The 26,686-nt window shown below is 41.8% G+C and overlaps 2 protein-coding genes across 6 annotated transcripts; one reads left to right on the top strand and one right to left on the bottom strand.

Annotated features, from left to right (window-relative positions):
- The first annotated feature begins 340 nt into the window (after window positions 1-340).
- epyc (epiphycan) lies at window positions 341-20,943 on the top strand. 4 transcript variants are annotated; one of them, XM_034673053.1, is made up of 10 exons: window positions 341-367; window positions 3,752-3,941; window positions 12,107-12,302; window positions 12,618-13,049; window positions 13,318-13,506; window positions 15,256-15,387; window positions 16,182-16,340; window positions 16,430-16,632; window positions 16,763-16,858; window positions 20,207-20,943. In XM_034673053.1, exons 2-10 carry the CDS (start codon window positions 3,759-3,761, stop codon window positions 20,375-20,377), a joined length of 1,761 nt encoding a protein of 586 aa, XP_034528944.1. In that variant the 5' UTR covers window positions 341-367; window positions 3,752-3,758; the 3' UTR covers window positions 20,378-20,943. The 4 variants fall into 4 exon arrangements, with proteins under 4 accessions (XP_034528944.1, XP_034528943.1, XP_034528946.1 ...); XM_034673052.1 differs by lacking the exon at window positions 341-367 and adding an exon at window positions 2,556-2,677; XM_034673055.1 differs by lacking the exons at window positions 341-367; window positions 3,752-3,941 and adding an exon at window positions 9,192-9,245.
- A 2,434-nt stretch (window positions 20,944-23,377) lies between these two features.
- si:dkeyp-38g8.5 (uncharacterized protein LOC568385 homolog) lies at window positions 23,378-26,543 on the bottom strand. 2 transcript variants are annotated; one of them, XM_034674134.1, is made up of 4 exons: window positions 26,351-26,543; window positions 25,530-25,623; window positions 24,634-24,721; window positions 23,378-24,209 (listed from the first exon to the last, which is right to left on the bottom strand). In XM_034674134.1, the coding sequence occupies exons 1-4, from the start codon at window positions 26,421-26,423 to the stop codon at window positions 23,481-23,483; spliced, it is 984 nt and encodes a 327-aa protein (XP_034530025.1). In that variant the 5' UTR covers window positions 26,424-26,543; the 3' UTR covers window positions 23,378-23,480. The 2 variants fall into 2 exon arrangements, with proteins under 2 accessions (XP_034530025.1, XP_034530026.1); XM_034674135.1 differs by lacking the exon at window positions 26,351-26,543 and adding an exon at window positions 26,267-26,321.
- Window positions 26,544-26,686: the final 143 nt, after the last annotated feature.

Below are 26,686 nucleotides of genomic sequence, written 5' to 3'. Positions count from 1 at the left end.
TGTAAGTGCATAGGAGTTTTTGGTACTTGTGTGAAGTGTTTAGTCAAGATTGTAATGCATGTTTTGAGATTTAAAAGTTTGAGTGAACAGTAAAGGGACGTTTGTAAAGTTTGTTCATTGCGTGAGTGAAAAAATGAGAATCACTGAATATCAGGAATGCCCAACGCTGACCCAAGCACAACAGAGGCTACACTTATACATGCTTACACAGTTTCCACACACTGTCCACTGTGACGGCCTGCATAAAAGCAGACCTCTGTCTTCAGTGAAGTCCTTCTTTCAGTGAACCTGTGCCGGATTTCACATCTGCATGGCAGTGAGTGTTTTTTTCTACGTGGACGTTGATCAGTCCGCTCACCTTTTCTTAGTAAGTTGGACTCAATTCATGTTGGACACAAAGTTAAAGGGACTGATTTGCACGAAAGCGCCATCCCTCTGATATCAACAAAGATTTGATTCATGGCTTGTTTTTGTTTTATATCTGTCCTCATCCCAAAAATAGCAGCAGAGGTTTGGCAGCTCTCTCTCCCTGAAAGATAGGTGTGTTAAGACAGAGCGTGCATCTGTGGGAGGTTGTGTCCTTCCGAGTGTGTGTGTGTGTGAATGTGTACCTGTGTACGTGCGCGCTCAATGAAGCTTTTCCTTGCAGTCGTAACTCACTGCCATGCTGTCCACAAACCTCGGAGGAATTTAGAGTTTGAGTGCTGAGACAGGCAGCGACGGGCCTCATAAAGGCGCTCTGTAAAAGGGCGAGGGGTCGAGTTAGCTCAGAAACCTGTCTCTCTCTCTCTCTCTCTCTCTCTCTCTCTCTCTCTCTCTCTCTCTCTCTCTCTCTCTCTCTCTCTCCCACTCACTCTCTCCGTCTAACCCTGGGGGCCAACATCTTGTCCACGTCTCTTCCCGTCTCGCTCTTTTTCTTCTCCTCTTCCCTCCCCTCGCTCTCCGTTTCTCTGCCCCGGCCTGGAGGACTCTCTTCACAGTCGTCTGCCTTTTGCTCAGGCTTGACATCATCCATCTCAGGCCTGCTGAGGTGCAGCTACACCTGCTCACGCTTGTGCTTGAAAATTCCCCTCAGACGGATGATTGATTCTTCAGCCGACTGTCTGTTGTGCCGGCTAATTAAGCAGTGATTAACATATGCTAATCGTATCAGCACTTCCCTTCAGAGAGACTCGCCCATATGAACTTTTTCAACCTTGTTGAGCTTGATCTGTTCCTCCGAGGATATCAGACAGATTATAAAAAGCACTATGTGGGTCAGAAGGCTTGCACTCAATGAACATGATGCAAGCTAATTTCACATTCAGGTAGAGAAGGACTCATTTCAAGCTCATCACTGAGAGTTTCACTTCATTCTTGCCTTTTTGGTCCAAACTTCAGCTCAAACTGTCCCACACAAATCCTGCTTTAAGTAGATTTCTAAGAATTTCTAAACCCCGCAGATTGATTTTTAAAAAAGAAAGAACTTCCCATACTTCCTTATCAGATCAACTCTGACTTCTGACTTCTGACCTCTGGCACGGCACAGGCGAGCACCGACAAGAGCCAAGATGGCTGCTCCCTGAAGCAGTGACACTCTGGCTTTAAGAAGGCGAAAAAGAGGCCCTGGTATCTGGATCCCTGGAGCTGTCTGCACCTCAGTAATTAATATACTGACCTCAACATTTCGAACCCAAAGTCAAGACCTGTTTCTGTTCTGTACTCAGGACGACATGTGCAGCCTATATCATGACACGCTTACTGAAGTGTGCCAACGTGGAACTGATAGATAACTTCACTGACACAAGTTTGTCTTAACATTTGTATTTCAAAAAGGTCAGTTTAGTCTTTTGACGGTCACAGGGCACAAGTGGTTCCAAATTAGGCTGCAGGCATACATGCATATACTGTCAACTACGCGTACACGAAAGCATGATGGCGGCCATGCATCCCCAGTGTGGGTTTGGTGCATCAGCTGTGCACGTCTTCAGGAATCAATGTGATATGGACGCAAGGTGCAGTATTTATATAACCAGCAGGGGCAGTGTCGAGGCAGAGAGGAAAACACAAAGCTTTGAAGACAAGCCTATATGTACTCTTTCTGTTTGGCTTGATTTAGTGGCCTTACGTACCTCCTACGTTGTCGGCCACTTGCGCCTTGATCTTGAGAGTCGCCATGTCTGCTGTGTACATCCCACACATCCAATAGGTGCATACAGCTTGAGCTCAATGGTGTGCCCTCTGGATGCATCCTCCAATGACAGCAGTAGTGCATAGTCATGTGTATTTACACTTCACTTATGACACGGCTGGATTTGCACACGAATGTAATGCAACACAGCAGGTATATCTCAGGCCTTTAACATCTTGTGAGCATTTTCCATTGAAAAAAACATTTAAAAAAAAGGTTTAATGCCGCTGATTTAATGTCCATGTATAGACAAGATTTGACCAGGAAATCACAAGATTTTGAAGTTGCATCTCGTTTATTAAGGCTAAAATGGTGTACTGCAAGGCATCCCACTCACCTGCAAAATATACTAAAGACCAGAGCTTGACTGGATCTCACAACGTGAGACATAAAAAGCTAAATGACTCACCACTGTCACACTCCCGCCAGGAATCAGTCCACTGTGTCGGCATCCAGGAGTCTGTCTTCCTTCGTGTTTGGAGCTTCACAGTCTCAGGGCGTGAGAAAGTAAAAAATATATGTATATAAAAAAAAGTAATACACGTTGAAATTACGTCGTCAAACAGACCAGATCTCAACTACTGCTTGAAATGACTTTGTAGTACTGCCGTCAAATTGATCATCTCTGTCCTCCTTTCTCTCCTTCAAATCAACAAATCAACAATATTAAAAGTCAAAGATGTGTTTTCAGACGCTCTGATGTCGTATCCTCCTTGTAGCTGGTTGAACTAAAGTCTCTTGGGTTAAAGTTAGGTGTGGTTATGTCATACGAGAAATCACTTTGCAGCTACTTCACTGTCATGTAACTCATGTTAGCATAATCTCTTGCAAAGTTGGACAACATGTGATTTCATATGATTGCAGTGGATATCAGTGGCAGTTGTTTAGTTTTGTTTGCAGGTGTTCGTACGCATCGCTCTGTATTTGGTTGTTGTGTGAGGACAGTTTGGGAAGTGAAGCTTTGTGACAATATAGCACTGCTAGCTAACGCCACACAGCCATCATTTATCACTGTAATCTCATTATAAAGAGCAAACAGAGGCATCTAAGCTAACTTTGCATTTGTATTCAAACTGCTAACAATGATACCATTAGGAAATAAGTTTTGATACTAAGTTTGATTGTCATTGGTGCTGTTGTTGTTGTTAGGCAATATGTAATTTGCCATAATTACTGCCTTGGGTATCAGTTTTATGAAGCTAGGTTGGCAGATTTTCAAGCAGATTTTCATTGCAGCTAAGACCTTTGTGTTTGATATTAAATATGCATGTTAACTATTCTGTCCATATCTCTAGAGGCTTAAATGTTCATGCAATGTTCTGTGCTGCATTTTCAATCGTTAAAGCTCCTGTGAGTAACTTTGGCTCTGTGTTGATTTTGGCGCCCCCTGTGGACAAAGCAGCAGGTGGTTCCAGACATTAAAATTAACTTCATATAAACAGCATTTCTACGTGTTAACGGTCTTGTTTGCTTTTTAAGACACATCAGTGTTAATCTCAGTCTGTTTAACTCCTAACAGGAGCTTTAACCTTGTTGAACCGTCTTCCCTCTTTGACTTTACGTCTCTCTGCTCACGTCAAGGTGGACTATGAGGATGCTCGCGCGGCTTGTCTTTGGACTCTTTGTCCTCAAAGCGGTGGTGGCCGGCCCCAGATTCTCCAGACAAGCTGACACGGACTCATACGACAGCGCCAACTATGATGTGGAAATAGATCTCTTAGAGAACCAGGAGAACTACGACTACGAAGAAGGGCTGACCGAAGATCCTCCGGTAAGAAACTGTATCAGTAAATCCAGTTCCCATGCTTTTGATTTCTCTCCTTTGAAAACTTGTGGAGACAGAAGAGTTACATAATCCTCTTTTTTAAAATGTGCAGCTTTCTTGGCTGCAGAGCGGCGATGGTGTAATATTGGTGATACTGACTGGTTTTGAGCTGAGGTCAGCAGGTTCACTGAGCAGACAGGCTTCCCACTGATACAAACTGCAGCCATTTGGAAAGTACACAAACAGCTCTATGTACCGGTGAGAGCCAAAATATTCAAACTTTTATACCTCGGCATGCTTCCACATGCGCTCCACGAAGAAGAATCTCACCAGGCTGAAGTCTTCTGCATCTGGAGCAGCTTTTATGCGTGTAATCGAGCAATATTTATGCAGAAATGTATTGGAAAAGCTGATAAAAGAGTAACTTTTAACAGCTATCATTTTCCACACTGGAGGGAATAATCCTGAAGCATTGATGGTATAACTCTCAGTGTAACTTGCTCTTACTTGTCACAGGAAATGTGTGCAACCAAACAAAGCACCTGCTGCAATGCATAAAAGGGTAGCTTAAATAAAAAAAAAACTCAATTCAAGGTTAAAATTTCTTAAAACTAGTGAAATGATCTGTCCATGCAGTGAGTTAATTTTACTTGATAAGAAATCATAACCCTTCTGTTATGTTGTGGGTCGAATTGACCCTTTTTAAAGTCTATTTTAGGCAATATTTGCCTTCCAAACCAGCTAAATGTAGCATAAAAATCTGGGCAGCATGTGACAGAAGAGGTGTCGTGTTCATTTATCAACATCACTTCGTAAAAAAATGTTTTTCCAAAATAGAAAAATAAAATAAACACAAATCTAAGTCATGTAAAACTATTGCATTTATATTTAGGGCTTTCCAATGTACATTAAAAAAAGTTTTAACATACATTTTAATGTAAAATGAGTGAGTTATAATAATAATAATAATAACACATTTTATTTATATAGCGCTTTTCAAAAACTCAAAGACACTGTACAATTGTTAAAACCAATACAAGCAAAAAAAACAAATAACACAGATCAAACAAAACAACACAACAGTACAATCACAAATGAAAAGCTAACTTAAAAAGGTGAGTTTTTAAAAGAGATTTGAAAGCTGGCGGGTCAGAGCAGTTTTGTATATGGGAGGGGAGTGAGTTCCAGAGGGTGGGGGCGGCTACTGAGAAGGCTCTGTCCCCCCAGGTTTGGTGCTTGGTTCTGTGAGGTGGGGACAGGAGGTTGGCGTGTGAGGAACGCAGGTTATGGGAAGGAGTGTGATGGTGGAGGACGTCAGTGAGGTAGGAAGGGGCCTGGTGGTGGAGGGCTTTGTGGGTGAGGAGGAGGATATCCTCATTATCCTCGTTGAACCATGATCTGTGAGAGTTAAAGAACACCAATGGACTAAATATTGATTTAAATGGTTAGTAATGGAGTTAAAAAAGTAGATTTGAAGAAATGTTTTGAGGATTTTTCAGGGTTCTGACACTTTTGGATAATTGAATATGCCCCGGGTCAAATTGACCCTGGAACATTATTGCTGTTCCAGAGAAACGAACATAACAGGAGTGTTAAATCAAGAAATAAGCACGCACTTAAAAGTGTTAAAAAGGGGTCGAAATAAGCTCCCGCAGTCACATGCCGAAGTGTCCTTGAGCAAGACACTGAACCCTGAATTGCTCCCTCTGTTCTTCAGAGGTGTGTGAATGTGAACGAATGAGATTAGCTAACACTGATGGTCCTTCACTACATAGCAGCCTCTACCATCAGTGAGTGAATGGGTGTGAATGGGTGAATGTGACAAGTAGTGTAAAAGTGCTTTGAGTGGTCAGACAGACTAGAAAAGCGCTATATAAGTACAAGTCCATTTACCATTTACCAATTAAGTAGACTGTTTTTTAGCTCAAGCTACTTGAAAACAAACTTGTGTGAATTTTTTCTAACATGCCGGTCCAGAAGATATTAAGATTACGAGTTTTTGCCCAAATAAGGACATGACTTACTTGACTCCCGGTCGGGAACGCATAGCTGTTGGCTAAGAGGCTCAAACTCCTCCCCTTTACGTCACACTCTGCCTGGTTGAGTTCTGCATTTCCAATATGGCTGCCTCCATTGATTGGCTTCAAGACAGCGCTCAGGAACAGATGGGTGACGACACAGACACTACGTCCATATTTTATACAGTCTATGGTTATTCTTAAATCAAGCAACTTGAAGTTGTTACTCAATCTTAAAGCAAGTTTTAGCTTATTTTAACAGTCTTTCACTCAATTTAAAGCTGCTGTGAGGAACTTTTGGTTTGTATCGATTCTGGCGCCCCCTTGTGGACAACATGATACCTCTTATCTCTTATCATGTACATGCAAAATTAGTATCTCCAGACAATAATCTCATCCTGTTGTGTTTGACATACAAATGTATCACATGGTGTGATTATTTGCCATGAAAATAGACATAACAGGGTGTTTCAAAAGCAAGATGTCAATCATCTGATCTGACATCTTCCCCCTCATAGCGGTGTCAGGCATTAAAAATGACAACAGAGAAGCTATCAGTGTTGTTGTGAATGGTCTTGTTTGCTTTTGAGGGTCCTAAAGAGGCATCAGTATCAGTTTCAGTCTGTTTCTCAACCACTTAAAAACTCCTCATAGTGCCTTTAAGACTCCCTGACTAATTGGGACAAAAAAGACATGTTCATAATCAATTAAGATTCAACCACACAAAGATTAAAAACAAGTAAAGAACTCTAAAAACAAGGTCATTCATTTAACATGTCTCAATCTAAGAATTTAAATCTTGGCAAGTGTTGAATTATCTGCAGTGTGAGACCTTGTGCTTTTATTTTTGACCCATATTCTCTCAGATTTTAAAGATGATAGGAGAACAGAGGCAGGAAAGGTTTTAAAACCGGATGATGGATCCCAGAAGTTCCCTTTGGATCCGCTCGAGTTGAGTGTGATGTGGCAAGCCCACTGGGCATGCTGGGATTGCGAGCTTTAGCCACATTTCATGTTCCTGTTTATACCGCTTTGTTACTCGGAAATTGGGCCGAGCAATGTCAAGATGGCACGAGGCGAGGAGTCCACATCGGGTTTACAGCCGGCCTCTCTGAGCCAGCGACTGAACTCAAACCTGATGTGGACTGAACTCGCACCGCTGCTCTCAGAATCAGCTGCAGGTTCTGCAGATCAGACGAGATGTAGTGGAAGAAAGTAAATTAATTCTGTCATGGTGAAAAGTAACACCACAGCTTTCTGCTGGAGTTTGAAACGACTGGAGTACAACACATGCATAACACATGGCATTGCTCAGTGTGGGAAGATTGTAATGTGTTGCAGGGGAAAGGCTTTGATGAAGTCTCTCTGTTAACATGCCTGGATGTGACGCAGCACATTGCATAAGAAGAGGAGAAACAGCACAATAAGAGCCCCTCCAATCTTCCTCATCCTTATAAAAACACAAAGCCTCGCCTCATTAACACGTTCTGAGTCGAGACACAGCATTTTGTTCCGTTGACGGCACATTCAGAGGTGTCAGGCAGACCGGTTGCTTTGGATTAAATGGGTTCTACTCACACACACACACACACATCAGATGTCAGGAGAGAAATGAAGCGGTGATGAAGTACAGGCCTCGAAAAAAAAATGCTGACTCTTCACTTTCCACATCCATCTGTTTATGTTTCTCCTCGTTCTCCTCGGGGCTTGTTTCTTTTGAGTGAAGTCGAGTTATTCAAGAAAATAGAAGACAGTGTGTTGCATCAGAAAGTCTGCTTTAATCAGAGATTCATTTAGTATCCTCAGAGCGGCTGAACGATCAGTCTCCTGTCATTTTGAATGGAATAACATCTTTAATGACGGCTGGTTGCTTTAAATAACTGCAGATTGAGATTTGCATTTTAACTCTTTTTGTATGAAGTATTAAAAAGTATTTACAGATGTTATCCAGCTGTTGAGACTCTGTTAAAGGTTTTGAACTCTTACAGAGAAGCTTAATCCAACAACTAGCATCACAGTGGTGTCTGTTTGTATTGAATTGTTAAAGTTAAAGGCACAGTAAGGAGTTTTTATGTTGTGTTGAATCTGCTGACACCTTTGGACAAAATTGTTTGGGTTTCTCTAGGATGAAGACTACATTTCCCATGAGCACTATCACCCGATGTCACAGCATTAGCTTAGTCAACGAAGATGTATTGGTTGAACGTTACCCGGCATGGCCGAAGTGTCAAGATGTGAGCTCCAGTGTCCCATAAATATCTGATTCACATAAATATGCACATGGTTTATCTCTTTAGGCCTCAAAGAGGAGCAGTGATGCATTCACACGTCGGCATAAACATTAAAATTCCATTCATAGACATTAAGCTCTTTTAGCTAGAAACACCCTTGTTGCAACCGTCTCCTTTGTAGAATCTTCAGATTTAAAGAAATAGTTTGGTGTTTGTAGTGAAAGGTTTGTCTTTATGACATGAGGAAACTGATACAACCTTTATATGAAGCTACAAAAGTAGGTTGTTAGCTTAGCCTTACAAAAGGAAACAGGAAACAGTTAGCCGTGCATGCAGTACTGCTGTCGCCACAAGGTTTGGCCTCTATGGTGCAATTTTAAGTAACTAAAAAATTCACATTTACACAGGAGACTAACTCAAAGAGCAGTGATGCATTCACACGCCAGCATAAACATTAAATTCTGTTCTTAGATATTTAGCTCTTTTAGCTAGCAACACCCTGTTTGCAACCGTCTCCTTTGTGGAATCTTCAGATTTAAAGAAATAGTTTGGTGTTTGTAGTGAAAGGTTTGCTTTCATGACATGAGGAAACTGATACAACCTTTATATGAAGCTACAAAAGTAGGTTGTTAGCTTAGCCTTACAAAGGGAAACAGGAAACAGCTAGCCGTGCATGCAGTACTGCTGTCGCCACAAGGTTTGGCCTCTATGGTGCTATTTTAAGTAACTAAAAAATTCATATTTACACAGGAGACTAACTCAAAGAGCAGGGAAGCATTCACACACTGGTGTAAACATTAAATTCTGTTCTTAAACATTTAGCTCTTTTAGCTAGCAATGTTTGCAACCGTCTCCTTTGTGGAATCTTCAGATTTAAAGAAATAGTTTGGTGTTTGTAGTGAAAGGTTTGTTTTCATGACATGAGGAAACTGATACAACCTTTATATGAAGCTACAAAAGTAGGTTGTTAGCTTAGCCTTACAAAGGGAAACAGGAAACAGCAAGCCGTGCATGCAGTACTGCTGTCGCCACAAGGTTTGGCCTCTATGGTGCAATTTTAAGTAACTAAACAATTCATATTTACACAGGAGACTAACTCAAAGAGCAGGGAAGCATTCACACGCCGGCATAAACATTAAATTCTGTTCTTAAACATTTAGCTCTTTTAGCTAGCAACACCCTGGTTGCACCCGTCTCCTTTGTAGAATCTTCAGATGTAAAGAAATAGTTTTGTGTTTGAGGAGAGAGGTCTGTTTTCAACTGATACAACCTTTATATGAAGCTATATAAGTAGGTTGTTAGCTTAGCTTTACAGAGAGAAACAGCTAGCCCTATTTATGTTGTCCTAAAGGCGTGCCATTGCCACAAGGTTAGGTCTCTATGGAGCACTTTTAAATAGCTAAACAAGTCATGTAGTGGCCATTTGACTTTGTCAACTTTAAAAAAACTCAAACTCAAATCAAAAACCGGCCACGGGGCAAGGCGAGAGTGGATCATAAGTCATGTTTACACAACAGACTAACTCTCTAAGGGAGTTTGCATGTACCTTAAATGTTATGCTTCTCCTCAAAACTAAACAAAGTGCATTCTGTTGGATTTCACTCTTGGCTTTAGATTCTCAAATTATGACTAAGCATTACAAGTAACTTGATAATGCTCATTTTTGCCGTCCTAATGCTACATTTGTTTGGATGCACTGAGTTAACCAGTGCAATGTTTTTAAAAGCAAGCATCTGTTATAGAACCTTGAGTCCTCTATACCTTAAACTCCCTGCTCCTTGCTGAATGCATCCACTGATATATATGCTACACACTACAGCTGCAACATAACATCCAGCTTGATGCTAACGCTCCCCGTCTCTCCCTGTGCATTCTGTGTTCCCATGCCGTCTCCAGAGGCTTCTTTTTTTTCAGTATTCCTGGTTGCCAGCCTTTCACCTCTTCTCTCCCCCGGGTGTATATGTTTGCTTAGGGGAAAGGGGAAATGAAGGGGAGAGCTGCAGTGAGCTAACTCTGTGCAAGACTTTTCAATGGCCTACCTTGTTGTATCTCAAGCTGTGTCTCTGCCAGGCTTTAAAATGTGACTTTCAGTGCTGGGTGCCTCTTCACTGCTGGATTCACTGCCTCTGCATGACTTTAGTTAAGATATATTTCTTGTTAGCTATCACCTAAAGGTTGCACATAGTTTGGCTTGATTGATTGGACTGATTCACCTTCAGTTTTGTTCTCTGTGTGCTGACTGATATCTGATCAGTTTGGTTAAAAGCAGCTAAAAAAGACTGAAATGTGGATCTGTGCAGCTACCATGTGTGTCTTGGTTCCACAAGGACCATTCCCATCTTGCAGGGTTTAGTGTGCTGGGTTGGGCGTGACAGAGAGAGTCAGGTATTACCTGTGCGGGTGTGTGGGGGTTCACTGCCCTCGTCTGGTGGAACGGTGAACTGCAGGTTAAATCAAACACTAAAGCATCAGAGAGCAGCTAAATCACTCTGTTTATAAGTGGGTAGGATATGTTGAAATAAGAGACATGTGCATGGTTTTGCGCTTTCAAGTTTTGGCCCTTGAGTTTATCTAAATGTACCTTTAACTGAGCTCAGCTGGATTCCCAAATTTCAAGCTTCTTTTGATTGAAGAATAGCTTGAAAAAAAAAACATAATTTAACATTAGAGATTAAGATTATATTCAAATTGATTCCTCCTGTCTGAATCCACATAAAGAGTGAAGTGATAAAGAGAGGTGATTTCACTTTGGGACATTATTGGCATATGAATCTAGAAAGTGTCCTCTATGCATTCAACTACTGCTCTTTAAAATCTGTCTCTTTAGTCCTAACGTGTTGCTGCCATCTTGTGGTGGAAACCTGTAGATGCTGATGTTGTGATCTAAGTCAGTGATTCTCAGCCTTGGGGTCCGGGGCTTGCTTCTTGAGGTTACCAGATGGTTGTGGATTTAAAAAATACTTTGTATTTACATATTTTTGACTGGTGAATGCTTTATTTACCAGAGAGAGTATTTGTTTTCATGGAGCTGCAGGTGATGGCTCTGGCTTGCAAACAAGCTGTGCTGCAGCTACTCAGAGTGTAAAGCAATGAACACCTCTGATATTACTATTGGGGGTTGTGACTTGAAAAGGTTGAGAACCACAGCTTTAAGTGGAGTAAGATAAGTGCTGTTGCTGCCTTTATTCACTTGTTGGCATGTGCATCGTGCAGCCAGTATAGGCAAACCATTGGTATTACTTTCTAAATGCATGCTGATTTTAAAAAATACTTCAGTGTGTCACACAAACAAAGATCCTCTGCATCCCTATGCTCCTCCACAAATTTTCCATTAGGCTGTATGAGTTACCGTAACTCTATTTACTTTTGGTTACAAGTGAGCATCATGTTGACCCCAAGAAAGGATGCAAGCGTCACATAGTGCACTATGGGTAATGTAGGAGGACAGGAAAGGGTACTGGCAGCTGGTAAGAAGTCCTAGCCTGCTCACATTAGCTCTTGGCATCCTAGTTCTTGTTCTACTTCAGATTTGTTTTTTGTTCTTTGTTTTAATCTACAGCAAGATTTGGGTTAATCTGACACAAGTTTTTGGAGAATTAATCTGCAGGACGTTCACCGGTTCCAATTAACACTGTCACATCGATTAGAGGAGACAGAACATGTTTGGGGGTGCCAGTTTAGCTCAGTTGGTGGAGCAGGCGCCCCATGTACAGAGGCCAGAGAGTCCTTGTTGCATTGCTGGTAGGATCGACTCCTGACCCCGGCATGATTTGGTGCATGTCACTGCCATTTCTTTCTCCACATTTCCTGTCTCTCTCTCAAGCTGTCCTATCAAAATAAAAGCAAAAAGTACTCAAGATGTCAAAGAAGTTGTTTTCCCAAAAGCCGGATCTTTGACTCACTGCTGCTGTCTTTCCCTCAGATAGAGATTGGAACACTGGCCCCACCCGACCAAAGCTACGAAGTACAACCGGCCTCAATGGAAGAAGAAGAACAGCCCGAAGAAGAGGAGGAGGAGGAGGAGGAGGAACAGGAGGAAGAGATGCCCTTAATAACCCAGCTGGTCCCTCAGGGTTCAGGAGGGTCCGGGGTCCTCATGGGCCCTGACACACAGAAAGGTCTGAGAAAGCACTTGATCTTCACTCCCATAGAAATCACACGTATCTGAAGTTCACTCGGTGTTCAGAGAGGGCGTTTGCTCGTCCTTGGGTCTGTGGCATTTCAGATTTACTAACGTACTCGCTGAACTCCTCATTGTCATCTTCTCCACGTGCATGTCATCCATTTAACTTGCTGTTTATGGTTAAATGTGTCCTTTACAATCATTCTGTGTTCATCTGTCACCCTGATCATCACTGTGAGCTCCACCCTGATCAATGATCCACGTCTGTGTCACTGTCTGTTTATTAATACCTAATCTTGTCTCTAACAAGAGGTGGAGCTGCGTCTGACGCCTATTGACATCCTTCATGTCTCCGGTGATTTCGGGGGCTCTGTAGGGTCCGGGACCTCGGGAGCTTCTGGGGTCTCTGGGTCGGGAGGTTCAGGAGACTCACTGGTCTCTGGCAACTCTGAGGGTTCTGGTGACATTGTGCTGATCTCAGGAGCCTCAGAGGAGCTTATTAGCTCAGGGGGATCTGGGGAATTCTTGGTAGGCGGGGATCTCTTGATATCTGGGGATGCCTCAGGGTCAGGGGCGGCCTCTGGAGGGGTTCCCATTGAACTCCCCCTGGGCTCTGGAGGGTCTGGGGACCAGTCTGGTTCTGGGTTCTCCGGAGATCTCTCGATCTCAGGGACTTCTGGAAGCTCTGGGGTTTCCGGGTCTGGTGAGTCCGGGGACTCAGGGATAACATTTATATCCGGAGGTCAGTACTTATGGCAACTCTTGTTCTTGATTCCTGTACGAATAACCTGCTAAACTCTGTGATTCATGTTGATTACGTGTCTTAAATTCCATTTAACGTTGTTAAATGTCGACTTTCTGCTTCATTCATTGTTCTGTGTTTGTCTAACCTCATGTATCTTTGAAATGTGAGTGTGATTGATTGATTAATGGGTTGATTGGTTGTCCATCCCACCCCCTCATCCATCGTAACCTCGCGCCTCCTAACCCCGACCCTTGGCTCTAACAAGAGGAGGAGCTGCCCCTCATTCCCGGCACTGTACCCAGCGAGGCATCCGGTGCTTCCGGGGAGTTCTCGGGAGCTTCAGGAACCTCAGGGGCCTCTGGTGATTTCTCTGGAGACTCAGGGGCTTCTGGGACTTCTGGTGCCTCTGGTTCTGGAGATGAGCCTGAGGTAACGCTGATCCCTGACGTTAAAGGTCAGTATTTAATTGGGAGCTGTGCGTGACAGATCATGGGCAGGGGAAAAAAGGAAAGTGGATGCCTCGATCTCCTTAGAGTAAAACAAAAAAGGTGAAGACTTTGAGCAAGGTGCCAGTGCTGATGCTGGGTCAGGAACCCAGTGAGTCTTTGTTTATCCATCCCTGTCCACATGTACGTGGATAGTTTTGACACTTCAGTTTTTTCTCTGCATTCTGGTCTTACATCTACATGTGCTTTCAAAAAAGTAGAGATCTTTGAAAACTGTTTTGTCCTGTGGACAGTAGAAACTAAAGTTTTGGGAATTGCTGACGTACCTGCGCATGGCAGTGGTTGTTTATGTATTGCCCATGTGCAAAGATGGCGGCTACCACTTTGTTTATGTCTGCTAGGTACTGTTCGGTTTAATTGCATGCTTAGAAAGAAACCTTGCTATCAGTCATACTTACACAGTGAAGCAAGGACGTATAAATATATCACACTGTATAGTTTTTATTAATAATAATGATAATAATAATAATACATTTTATTTATAACGCACTTTCCATTCAAAGAAATCTCAAAGTGCTACAGGCACACAGTAAACTCTAAAAATTAAAAAGAGTACTTAAATGAATTAAAAAGCCTCTTTAAAGAAGAAGGTCTTTCAGTGTTTTTTAAAAGCATCCATGGTCTGTGGGGTCCTGAGGTGGCTGGGCAGGGACTTCCACAGACATGGTACAGCAGCACAGAAGGCCCGGTCTCCGAAGGTCCGGAGCTTGGTTCTGGTACACAGCTCACTGTTTACAACTACCACTCACTCAAGAAGACGCCATGCGCACAACGTTCCTCTACAGTGTTTGATGTGAAAGACTGAATACATGTCCTCACCACCTACTGGCCTGGCGTGCTTATGCAGGTGTTTTCAACTGTTTCTACGTTGTTGTGTGGACAGAGTAAATATTCATAACCCATCTGGTAGGGATGATATTTTTGCTGAGAACGGAGAGAGATATCAGTTTTTAGTGTGGCCTAAATTTTCCAGCTGTCTACTTGGGCATCGTCTCTTCTCTGCCTTCACATTGCTGCCTTCTCATTCGGAGATGGTGATTCTCCACAGCTAGTCCACATCCCTGGGTTACTGTTTGTTTGGACCATGAGAAAAAGATACATAGATGTTAACCTTGCATGTAACCGCTTGAAGTACTCCGACAAGACTCCCAGTCCAGAAGGCCTTTCCCACATTAAGACTTCAGACTATTTGGTACCTTTTTTGAGTCTGTTGTTTGTAGTTGAACCTCTGGAAGAAACTAAATGTGTCTCAATAAGAAACAGTCTTGTAAACACAAGTTTGGATAGTGTATGAATCATTTGCAGGACTGGAGCTGGCAGGAACATGAATGGAACTTTGCAAGATTGATTTCGGGAGCTGGCCCAAGCACTGGCACCTTGTCTGTAGAGAATACACTCAGAATCACCCGAGCAAGACTTCAGGAACTACTTGCGGAACTGTGTTAGCCTAGCCTTATCCCTCAGAACTTAACCTTCCAGGACCAGAACCATTTCCCTCAAAAGCATTTTGTTTGTGACCACTCAGCAGATCACCTTCTGTTCATCATTAATTGCTTCCACACCTGTTTAACACTTCTAATGCACTGTATGTGACTTACCACAGAGGCAAACAGTGGACTGCTGTTTGCCAGACTTCCTGTTCCATGTCTGTGCCGATCTAACCTGTTTCTTTAACACCTAATCTTGTCTCTAACAAGAGGAGGGGCTGCTCCCGACCACACCAGAAACCCCTCAGGAGGGTGCTGGTGGTGTAGCAGGGTCAGGGAGCTCTGGGATGCCAGAGCCCGGTGAGCCTGACGAGCCCGATGAGCCTGTGATTGACAGGAAAGGTCAGTATCCGACGACACGGGAACTGAACTTCAAAAAATCATGATAGAAAGGCCTGATGTTTGCTAAAGTTTGGAACCTTCAGGTGCACTTTAGATTTACAAGAGATGCTAACAATTAGGGCAGACAAAAAAAGGGCTTTTGGGAAGGGTTAAACCCAAGAACGCGGTCTTGTTCATGGACGTAGAACTGGTAGCTAGCTTCAACATCCAGTCACAGACTTTGCATGGCAGGATTTAGCAAACACTTCCTAAATGTTCGTCACATGAACTCCTGGTTAGTTAGTTAAATAACGACCAAATAGTAGATTCAGATTGTGTCACATCAGTGTCAGCCATCTTTGTTTTTCAAGGGGGGCAGACCCAGTTATCCCAAAGGTTACAAAGAGATCAGTTAGGAGACGGTTCCCGAGCTACAACTGTCTGTTCCTTGCTCAAAATGAGACATAGGCCATATCTTACCGTGCGCACATTCATGCATTTCATGCAAACTGGCTCAACCAACACTTGTTATAAAGGCAACTACTTTTTGGCAGGAAATCCGTCTAATCTGAATGGAACAGAGACATCCTCAGGACAGATAAATCATGAGTTTGCAGAGTCACCTTGTTCCCACGCTTATAAATCTCACCTTGAATCCTTGTTTGATTGCCTTTTCCACAATCTGTGACCTCCTGAGGTTCTTAGAGTTGATTCTGCTGATAACCACCTCTCTCTTAAGTCCATTTAACACACCATTCCCTCCCTCCCTTCTTCTTCTTCTTCTTCCACCTCTCCTTTTCTATCCGCGACCTCAGGTATGCCCACTTGCTTGCTGTGCACGTGCCTTGGTGGTTCGGTCTACTGTGACGACTTGAAGCTGGATAGTGTGCCACCTCTCCCCAAAGACACCACTCACTTCTACGCCCGCTACAACAGAATCACCAAGATCAACAAGTCCGACTTCGCCTCCATGAGTACGTAATCCTGAGTGTGTGAAACATATGAATGTTGGAGCTGGCGCAGATGTCCGTTCTGACAGAGCTGATTGTTTCTCTTTCTGCAGACAAGCTGAAGAAGATCGACCTCACCGCCAACGAGATAAAGAGCGTGGATGACCGGGCGTTTATGGGCCTGCCTGAGCTGGAGGAGCTGGTGATCCGGGAGAATCATATCTCACAGCTGCCTACTCTCCCAGAGACCATGACCCTCATCGATGCCAGCCAAAACGACGTTAGCACCAAGGGGATCCACAAAGAGGCGTTCAAAGTGCGTAAACCCAGCAGTTTTTCAGTAACTGTCACTCTTACAAAAGCTGATATACATGTTGTGTTTGTATTTTCTTGTAATAGTGACATCTACAGGCCTGGTTTAATACTTTTCTCCACATTGTTTGCAGGATATGACCAGCCTGCTGTACCTGTACCTAACAGACAACAACATTGACTACATCCCCGTGCCTCTACCAGACAGCCTGCGATCTCTACACCTACAAGTACGTCCTCTTGTCTTCAACAGTGAAGTTACTCCTTGTAGATCTGTGCTGAAACTGGTCTCGGGTGCTTTTATTTACTTCGTCAAACTGAAGCAGGTGGAGCGTCTGTTTGCATCAAAAATATAAGCGTGTACATTTTGGCAACAAAAGCAAACTGTAAATATACAGATGACGCCTCTAGTGTCCAACACAGGGAAGTGCGTTTTTATAAGCATGGATGGGAACCTGATAGAAACTACCTGCTGCAATGGGGGAGGGGATAATTTTGATATGACATCAGCAGCCTGATCAGGAAGTGATTAAAGACACCTGAGTGGAGGACTGTGTGACTGCAAGGCCTTTATGTCGTTAGTGCAAATACATTGTATACTGAAGGACCAACATTAATCACCTTTTGGCTTTTGTTAGACTGCTTGAATATAAAAATACTGCTCTGTAAGTCATACAAGAAATTGGCATTTTTTTATGATGCAATGGCACATCTTGTTTCCAGGCAGTGTGTCTCATTCCACATTTTTATATCAAGCCCTCACTAACACTGCACTCCTGACGGTGTTAAAGTTTAAGGGTTCACTGCTGAGGCTTTAGGATGGACTACACAAGTAGTGTGCTAGGTCACTGAAAACTGAGATTTTCAAATACTTTGTCCATGAATGTTTGAAAAACACAGTGTGTTCGTGTGGAGAGCAAAAGCAAACGTTTTGAGAGACGCTGACGTCGTTAGCTCAATTTTTGCATAGCAGTAGTTGCTTATATGTATTGCATGTGTGCAAAGTTGGCAGGCCACCTGAGTACGTTTTCTCATGCTTGGTTTAATGCATGATTACAGGGACAACCAGACGCTCTTTGTCAGTGTGTCGCTGTGAATATATCTGGTGCAAAAGTTTTAGAGTGCGTGTGTTGGGCGCGGATTTCACCTGATGGCTAAATTGCGCCCCACTCTCTCCCTGTCTCCAGCACCATCCACTGTCCTCCCCACTATAATAAAGGGGCAAAAAGCCCAAAATAATCTAACTTAAAAAAAATAAAAAAGTGTGAGTGTTTTAAGACATTTCTGCGTTGTTATCAAGCGGCAAACTCCGGTCTCAAATGATGAAGCCAATGCGGAAGTGCTATAAACTGCAATACATCGAAAATCCGCTTGAGGCTGGCTGCAGAAACACCGGAAACCACATAGATATGAATGGGAAAAAGACGATCTTTGCAGCATTAATAAACATGTTTACAGCCTGGTTCAAAAAACGGCTTGGTCCTACAACGCTAATCTCTCTAATGGCACACACTGTACGGGGGGTGAATTTTTTTCTAACGTGGCGGTTAAGAAGATATTAAGATTATGAGTTTTGCCCAAATAAGGACATGACTGACGTGACTCCCGGACGGGAACACACAGCCATTGGCTAAGAGGCTCACGCTACGTCACACTCTGCCTAGTTGAGTTCCGCATTACCAATATGGCTGCTGCCGTCGATTTGCTTCAAAACAGCTCTCAGGAACAGATGGGTGACGTCACGGATACTACGTCCATATTTTATACAGTCTACGGTTGTTATCATAGACTGTAAATAAAAATGGACAGCGTTGCTCCACCTCTTCCCGTTGTACAGTTCTGAAGCCAAAAAATCCCTCTCCTGGGCGCCGCCATTGTGCAGCCAGAGCCTGTGAAGCCTTTGTAATAAGCTCCGCCCTACAGCGTGACGTCACAAGACGCTGTGTTTCCTTTGAAGTTTCACTCTACGGCGGCTGTGAATCAAAGGAAACAGGAAGTAAAACCCCGTTTTTTAAAGGTGACATATCATGCAAAATGGACTTTTTAATGGTTTTTTACCTGAAATATGTTTCCCTGGCATGTCTACAAACCCCCCGAGAATGAAAAAAATCCATTCTGCCCCTGTTTTGATTTCTCCACCTTTCTGTAAATGTGTGTGAAACGAGCCGTTTCAGACTTCAGTGTTTTTGTTACGTAACAACAATATCCGGTCTGTCACGGAGTCAGAGCTCGGAGCTTGTTCAGCCCATAGACTGTATAAAATAATACTGAATCCCCCCTCCGTTTTTCATTACCTGCACAAATGTGTGCTAACAAGGAGCTTAGGAGGGAGGCATGCTAGTTGTAGGCTGTCTTAATAAACACAAAGGTCGGTTTTACTCCCCACGTCTGCAGATTTGAAGATCTAGTGGATGATTTTTATTTATCATGGATAGTTAGCATAGCCACATAGCTATATGTTCGTAGCTGTGCACCAAGACACACGTCTACATACTGATAAATAAAACAACAAGAAACACTAAATCTATGACCAATCGTTCATAAAGGTCCTGCTGCAGGCGCCTCTCCGTCAGGATCAGATTCAGAGGGTTGAAGTAACGTGATCTCTGAGCAGCCGTGTATATTCAGCCAACATGTAAACATTAGATCAACGTGCTGGAGAGCCGAGGCACATCCACTTCCGGAGGGGGCGTGGTCAGAGGGAAAACAGAGTGTTCTGATGAGGAATGAAGAAGAGGACTTTTCAGACCAAAATCTGATTTCAAAGTGTTTTTTTGAGCATAAACTTTAAAGACATGTTTTGGGGACCTCTTAGACCAATATATATTGATGAAAAAAGCGTGATATGTCACCTTTAAATTCTAATAACTAACGAAAAAGAAACTTTTTTAAAAAAAAGAAGCCTTGAACACAAAACAGTCAAATACTAACTACATATCACCACAGCATACGGATGTGAGAAACATTCGTACGACGTGTATTTATTTTTTAAAGTTTGACTGCTCCCCCATTCAAATGAATAAGGAGAGACAGATTTTTTGACCTGTACTGCAGCCGGCCACCAGGGGGCAGTCACACTGCTGAAAGCCTCACCACCAGGGCCGTATCTGGCATGCTTGGTTGTTATACGGACAGGACTTTCTTTTTAAACTGAGGAAAACCTTTAAAAATACCCATTTACGTGTGGACTAGATCTGAGACTGTGCTCTATAATATCCCTTCATGCTGTTGCTTTGCAGAGAAACTACAGGCTCTCTTAACTGAACAGCTCTTAAAACCAAATGTAAATAAATAAAGACACATTTTCTTTATCGTCTCTCTTGGATTAATTCCAGTTTTTGTACATAAAAAGTCACAGACCAGATATTCAGTCATTAAAACTAGAGCTGCATGATGTGGGGAAATAACAGAGCGACATCAGACAAACTAAAACAAACCTGATGAGTTAGATAACGTGTATAAGCTGAATCCCTGCTGACCCAGCTGAATCCCTCACTGATGAATGCCTCACTCTCCCTCTCTGCTCTGCCACTTGGATCATGAGATTTGTCTGTCATGCTCTCTGTGTTTCATTGCAGCGTAACAACATTCAAATGATGCACGAGGACACGTTCTGCAACCTGAAAGATTTCAACTACATCAGAAACGCACTGGAGGACATCCGTCTGGACGGCAACCCCATCAACCTCAGCAGGACCCCGCAGGCGTACGTCTGCCTGCCCCGCATACCCATCGGGGCTCTCATCTAACCACACAGACACATACCACACACAATTTGTACATATTTAAACACACACACACAGAACACACACAGAACACACACACACACACACACATAATTCATGGCTTCTCAAAGTGTCAGTTAATCACGACTTTGTTGATCAAACTGTCACGTGTGCTGCTGATTCAGACGGATCAGTAAATCTGTGACACACCTACAATATGGGTAAACAACCATTGATAACTAGTTCCCTCACCTGTTAAGACTCACACACACACACACATTCAAACACACACTCACACACACGTATACACTAGAACTTTCTAAAGAGCCAGACAGCCTGATAAAGAGGGATCAACACGAGGCATTCGGAGACGACGTTTATTAAAACCTCTCACGTGTACGTTTCCGTCTGTCTGTTCACGACTGGAAAATAAAGAACATCCAGTAAAAATGTTTGAAAATGTTTTTCTTTTGTAAAAATAATAATATTAATGACAAATCTAACTTTGTTTGGAAATGTATACTAGCATAAACTTATTGAAGCTGGAGGCGGATTAAGTATCTAATGCAATAAAGACGCATTTAAACACATTCACTTGTTGTAAAGTCTGTACTGTAATATAAAAAATATAGATTCTGAAGGAAAGATATTTTTTACATGAACTGCAATATTTGGTAGATTTCACAAAGTGATGTTTTGAAGGTACACGGTGGGCTGAATAAGACTTTGATGTGTGGAGGAGCTGGTGGAGCGAGGACTTGGGAGGGGGGGTTGCTGATTTTTGTGGGTGGGGGTAAAGATTAATGCTAACAGCTTGCTATTGTGTGCTCTGTATGGAATAACCACAAGTGAATAAAGTTGTTTTGAAGACCTCTCTGAACAAGGAGTGGATCTTTGTTTTCATTAACTGAAGGAACGTGTAGTTTATCTGGAGTTACAGTGCTTCAGACCAGAGAGGTGCTTTACTGTGTTTCAACCAGAAGATGGCGCCATAATCTACCATACCCTGCATTTCTTCATCATTCTTTCCACCTCTTTTAAGGCGTTTTTCAACCGGTGGACCCAGGGTCTAAATTTAGTTCAGTAGATAATCTCCCCCCTAAAAAGCCCCTGCTTTAGAGGGGTAGTACTTTTCAAAGGACTTTCAGGGGGCAGGGTCTGCAATGCTGAGCGTGTCTGATTGGTAGATTAACCTGCAGTGTTTTCATTCCACCCGCCGTCCACAATAACACACATCTGTGATTCACTTGATTTCTCTTTCTTTCATTAGTTTGTATTTGTTCTATCTTTTTTGTATGTGTGTGTACTTTTCAAAAGAAGAAGCTGAGTTTTTTCTGCTTTTGGAGCAAAATTTCAAATTTGAGGAAAATGTATTTTTTCGACAGGGACCGGGTCAACTTTTTTGTCAAATTTTTTTGGTCAAATTTTATTTTTTCAGAAAAAAAAAAAAATTCAAATTCTTTGTCTAACTTTATTTTTCAAATTCTTTTTTTTTTCCAAAAAATTTTTTGCAAATTTTTTTTTTTAATTTCAAAAATTTCAATTTTTTTTGTCAAAACATTTCTTTGTCAAAAGTTTTTTTTTTCAAAACATTTTTTTTTGACAATTTGTTTGTTTCAAAATTTTCCAAAAACCATTCAGTCATTGTTCTATCTTTTTTGTATGTGTGTGTACTTTTCAAAAGAAGAAGCTGTGATTCTCTTGATTTAGCAGCTTGTAACAGTAGTCTTCTCTCATCCCACCGTGAATGTGTCTCTCCTCCCGGTGTTCCGGTTTTAAAAGTGACCCTGTAAACTGGAGACCTTCAGCTGAACGTGTCAGTGTTTGTGGAGTTTACACAGCTGTTGAAACACAGAGGGAGTTCCTGGGAATGCAAACTAGTTTAGTTTTTATTAAGATTTCAAAATATCCTCATCAGATATTTAATGATCGTCTAAAGACGTTTATGAGGGATGCATCCGGCTGAGAGTCTCCAGTTAACAGTTTTCCATGTTTTCATACACAGGCGCAAAATTTTCACTTTTTTTCAAGTTTAGTCTGTTTTTGGAGCACAATTTCAAATTTGAGGAAAATTTATTTTTTCGACAGGCTCCGGGTCAACTTTTTTGTGAATTTTTTTTTGGTCAAATTTTATTTTTTCAAAAAAAAAAATTCAAAAATTTTGTCAAACTTTATTTTTCAAATTCTTTTTTTTTTTCAAAAACATTTAAAAAAAAATTTTTTTTTTTCAAAAAATTCAATTTTTTTTGTCAAAAAAAAAAATTTCGCCAATTTTTTTGTCAATTTTTTTTTTAATTTTTGGGAATTTTTTTGTTTCAAATTTTTCCAAAAAGCATTCAGTCATTGTTTTTTCCATCTGTGATTCACTTAATTTCTCTTTCTTTCATTAGTTTTTATTTGTTCTACCTTTTTTTTGCTTATCTCCTCTCACGTGTTGATTCAGTGAATCCATCTGTGATGAAATATAGCACCATCTAAAACAGACCAGCTGAGTCTCTTCCTGCTAACAGGCTAATTGTTGTGTTGCTCATAATGATACCTGCCTGTCCGTCTGCTTCTATGGTGTCATCTGTGATGAATGGCATTTGTCTTTGTTTTACTGCCCTCTACTGGTCTGGTGGTGTAGTGCATTTACTTTTTTGTTTCTCCTCCATACGTCACTGGCCTGATTTGCAAAATCTACACAGACAACAATGGGGGGCACAGGAACCTTTTAGTTCAGGGAAAAGTAGTTCTGGGGGCGAAAAGATCCCTGGAACTTTAGATGATGAACTTCAGTCATGCTGTGTTGCACCAATAATAAATAATGAGCGCTTCATTTGATCACATTTGGTGCTGGATATCTTGTGTGTGTGTGTTTTTAAATCAGGGTTCTAAACACAGCTTTATTACACGGATGTGCAGAGTACTTTGGACCTCTCTGTTCAATCCAGGTAAGAAACTTTGGAGCAGGTATCTTGTGATTCATGTGCATAAACACTAAATAGACTGCATTGCCAGAAAAGTCCAGCTAACACACGTAGATCAACTTCATCCTTGTTTATCTCTGAGATGCAGCGAAGTCAGAAACGGTTTCTTCAGTGTGGATTTATGTGATAAACGATAACATAAACAGAAACTTCTACAATCAAAAATTTTCAATGAGTTTTTCAAACAAGTCCAGGAACCTCTCCCTCCTCTCCGTGTCATCTGAGTCCTTCGTTTTACTCCTGTCCTCCGTCACCTCCTCCGTCACCGTCCTTTCTTTGGTCGCAAAAAGTCTCTCCAGTCTCGCTTTCTCCCTCTCCAGACACATCCTGTCCCTTCTCACCTCGTCTCTGTCCCTCTCCACCATCGACCTCTCCCTCTCTAGCACCGCCTTCTCCCGCTCTATCGTCGCCCTCTCTCTCTCCAGCGAGGCTCGGTCTCGGTCCACCGCCGCAATCTCCCGATCCAGCACCGTCCTCTCCCTCTGCAGCACCATCCTCTCCCTCACCATCACCTGCTTCTCCCTCTCCATCACCAGCCTCTCGCTGTCCATCATGTCCCTCTCGTTGTCCACCTCTTGCATGATGCGGTCTAACTCCTGGCTTTCCTCTGGCTCCGCCTCCTCCACCTCCCCGTCCTCGTCTCCGTTCAGGGAAACCTCGATCTCCGGCCCGCTCGTTAAAGAGCTCACAGTGGAGTTAATCATCATGGATAACTTCTTCCTCTTGGGTTTGGTGGGTAAGAAATCCCCGTTGTATCTGTCCGATGTGTTGACCGTGAGGATGGGGGCGTTGCCTTCCAGACGGCCCATCATGGCGTCGTCCATCAGCTGGAAGTTGGGCCAATTTTCAGGGAACACTTTGAATCCTTCTGGAGGACTCTTCAGCTCCTGAGGAAACAAAGCAGAACACAAATCTGTGTTAACCTCTTGATTCACAACTGAACAGAAACATGTTTAAGACTCACAGTGTCCAGTTTTCTGCGTTCTTATTGAGAAAAATAAGCATGTGAACGCGGTCAGATGTCAGCTGGGAGCGCAACCGGGTCATAATCAGTCCAGCGGCAGAGACAAAAAGCGCTCGTGGAGACCTGTCACTCAGCCACAGCCCCCAGCTGAGCGTCTCTGCTGTGAGCAACACCTTCAGTCAGCTGATTCACATCCAAACATGCTTTAAACTTAAAACACCTCCCTGATAGTTGAACCAAATATGAGACCACATGATGTTTGTTCCATGTGACAGAACATCAACAAAAATGTGTTCGGGTAAGTTCTTAACAATCAATTAATTGATAAAATAAATTTTAAAAAGTACCTTATATTTCTTTTTCATGTTCTCCCACTTTTTGGATGCTTGAACGTGGGTCATCTTGTGGTGCAGGTTCATGTGTTTGAGGATGGCCCTGAAAAATAATCAGAGCAGAAGCAAATATATTGATTTATCATTACTTGTTTTGACATTATATTATTATTCAAAGTCTTTGTTGAGCAATCAGCTTCTCAAAGATAACAATACCAAACACTGCCACTAGAGGAGCCCTTATGTGTACAGTAGAAAATAGTACATATAATAAAACACATTATGAGGAAGTTATTGAATTTATATAACCTGCTAAAGCAAACTGTGATGATTTATGAGTTTAGAGACATAACAAAAATGATAGAAACAAATCTGTCTTAGTTTAAAGAGTTAAAAAATAGACTGTTTTACTCATAAATCAATCAATCAAGCTATATTTATTTATTTACATAAGCTTTATATCATACAGATCAAATGCAGCCCAAAGTGCTTTACAGTGATTGAACACAAGAAAGATGCAGAAATAAAATAATGGCAAGACATATTAAAAAAAAATAAAAAAAGTTTTTTAAAATCTAGACTAATGCACACCGACAACAATAAAATATGTGTGATTAAAATTAGTTTAAGTGTCAAATTAATATTAAGAATATACATTTTTAAAATAAATAAATTTTGAAGGTTAAGGATAAGAGTTGAAAATAAAATTAAGGCTAAAAATTGTCAATAAAACTGAGTAGATAAATTAAAATAAATAAATAAATAAAATAATGAAGCAACATTTAAATCAGTATGTCAGTAAAAAGTAAGTAATAAAGTTGTAAAACCCCTACATAAAAGCCAGACTGAATTTTTAGTTCATGTTATCATCACACAGTCATGTTTCTAAGAGCTTTAATTTGCTCGCGTACCTCCAGGCTCCCATGGAGGCATTTCTTCTTCCAGAGAACAGGAATTTATTGGAAATCCTCAGCTTCACAAAGTCGTCTACTTCTTTAGCACTCACTGAAAAAGGAGAAAAAGAGGAACATAATTAATTAAATTACCTCCTTTAGACAAAAACTCTTATTTTATAAACATTTAATGATGGTTAGTAGTATTATTATCATTTAGGTTATAACTTCTATTTTATTTTAAAGAATGTTTTGAATACTTTTAACCATTTAACTTGGGTTTAAGTGCTAAATTTGAGTCAAATAAAGCGGATTGTCTGGTAGGTGTTACGGATTAACGGGTGACCTTGTTATCTGGCGACATATCGTGCAGCAGATGTTACAAACAACGTGGATACAGAGCAATTTGCAGGACACGTTTCAACACATACACCTTTAAATTAATATATGATGTGAATCTTTTCATTTTACTTCACATTAGCACTTTCTAAGAGAGCTGCTTATCCTCTTATCGTTTTAAACAACCCGTGCACGCCAAACAGACTCATCCTGCTATAAGTCGCCGGTTAACTGGGTCACACGTCACACCATAACACCCGCTTACATTAACACTTTATGTTTGTTATCTCGTGATGTGTTTGTGCTCTGTAAGGTAAACATAACCCATAAATATAAACTATATCCCCAGAGGAAGTCAGTTAAAGCATATCAGTTAACTTTGTGTGTTTGTTAATGCAGCGTGTATTGTTGAGCACCTTCATTAAGCCCTCTTGCTAGGCGCCATCACAGTGTGTGTGTTAGCTTGCCTGATTAAAGCATTACGTGTTGTATTTACTCACTTTTATAGGTGAAGTCCGAGGGGCTGAGCTGATCATATGTGGTGTTCGTGTAAGCATGATCCCTAAAGTCCATCTTTTATCCTCTTTTTACTCCGTTCTTCGTTTTAGGCTTTTTAATAAGTGCCCTTCGTAGGATAAGACTGCTAGACGCTTCCTTCCTCAAACGGCCCCTAACTTCTTCTTCTGCTGTTTATGATGGCGCGCGTTACCGCCACCTGTTGACGAGGAGGTGGAAATGGTAGAAGTAGCTCACCACTGCCACCTAGCGTTGTGGAGGTTTATTACACTATTGAACAATAAACAGATTTACGGGAAAATCTGTATCTAATCCGGAAA

Source organism: Notolabrus celidotus, chromosome 21 (assembly GCF_009762535.1).
Source record: "Notolabrus celidotus isolate fNotCel1 chromosome 21, fNotCel1.pri, whole genome shotgun sequence".
NCBI lineage: Eukaryota > Metazoa > Chordata > Actinopteri > Labriformes > Labridae > Notolabrus > Notolabrus celidotus.
This window is presented reverse-complemented; position numbering and strand designations above follow the sequence as displayed.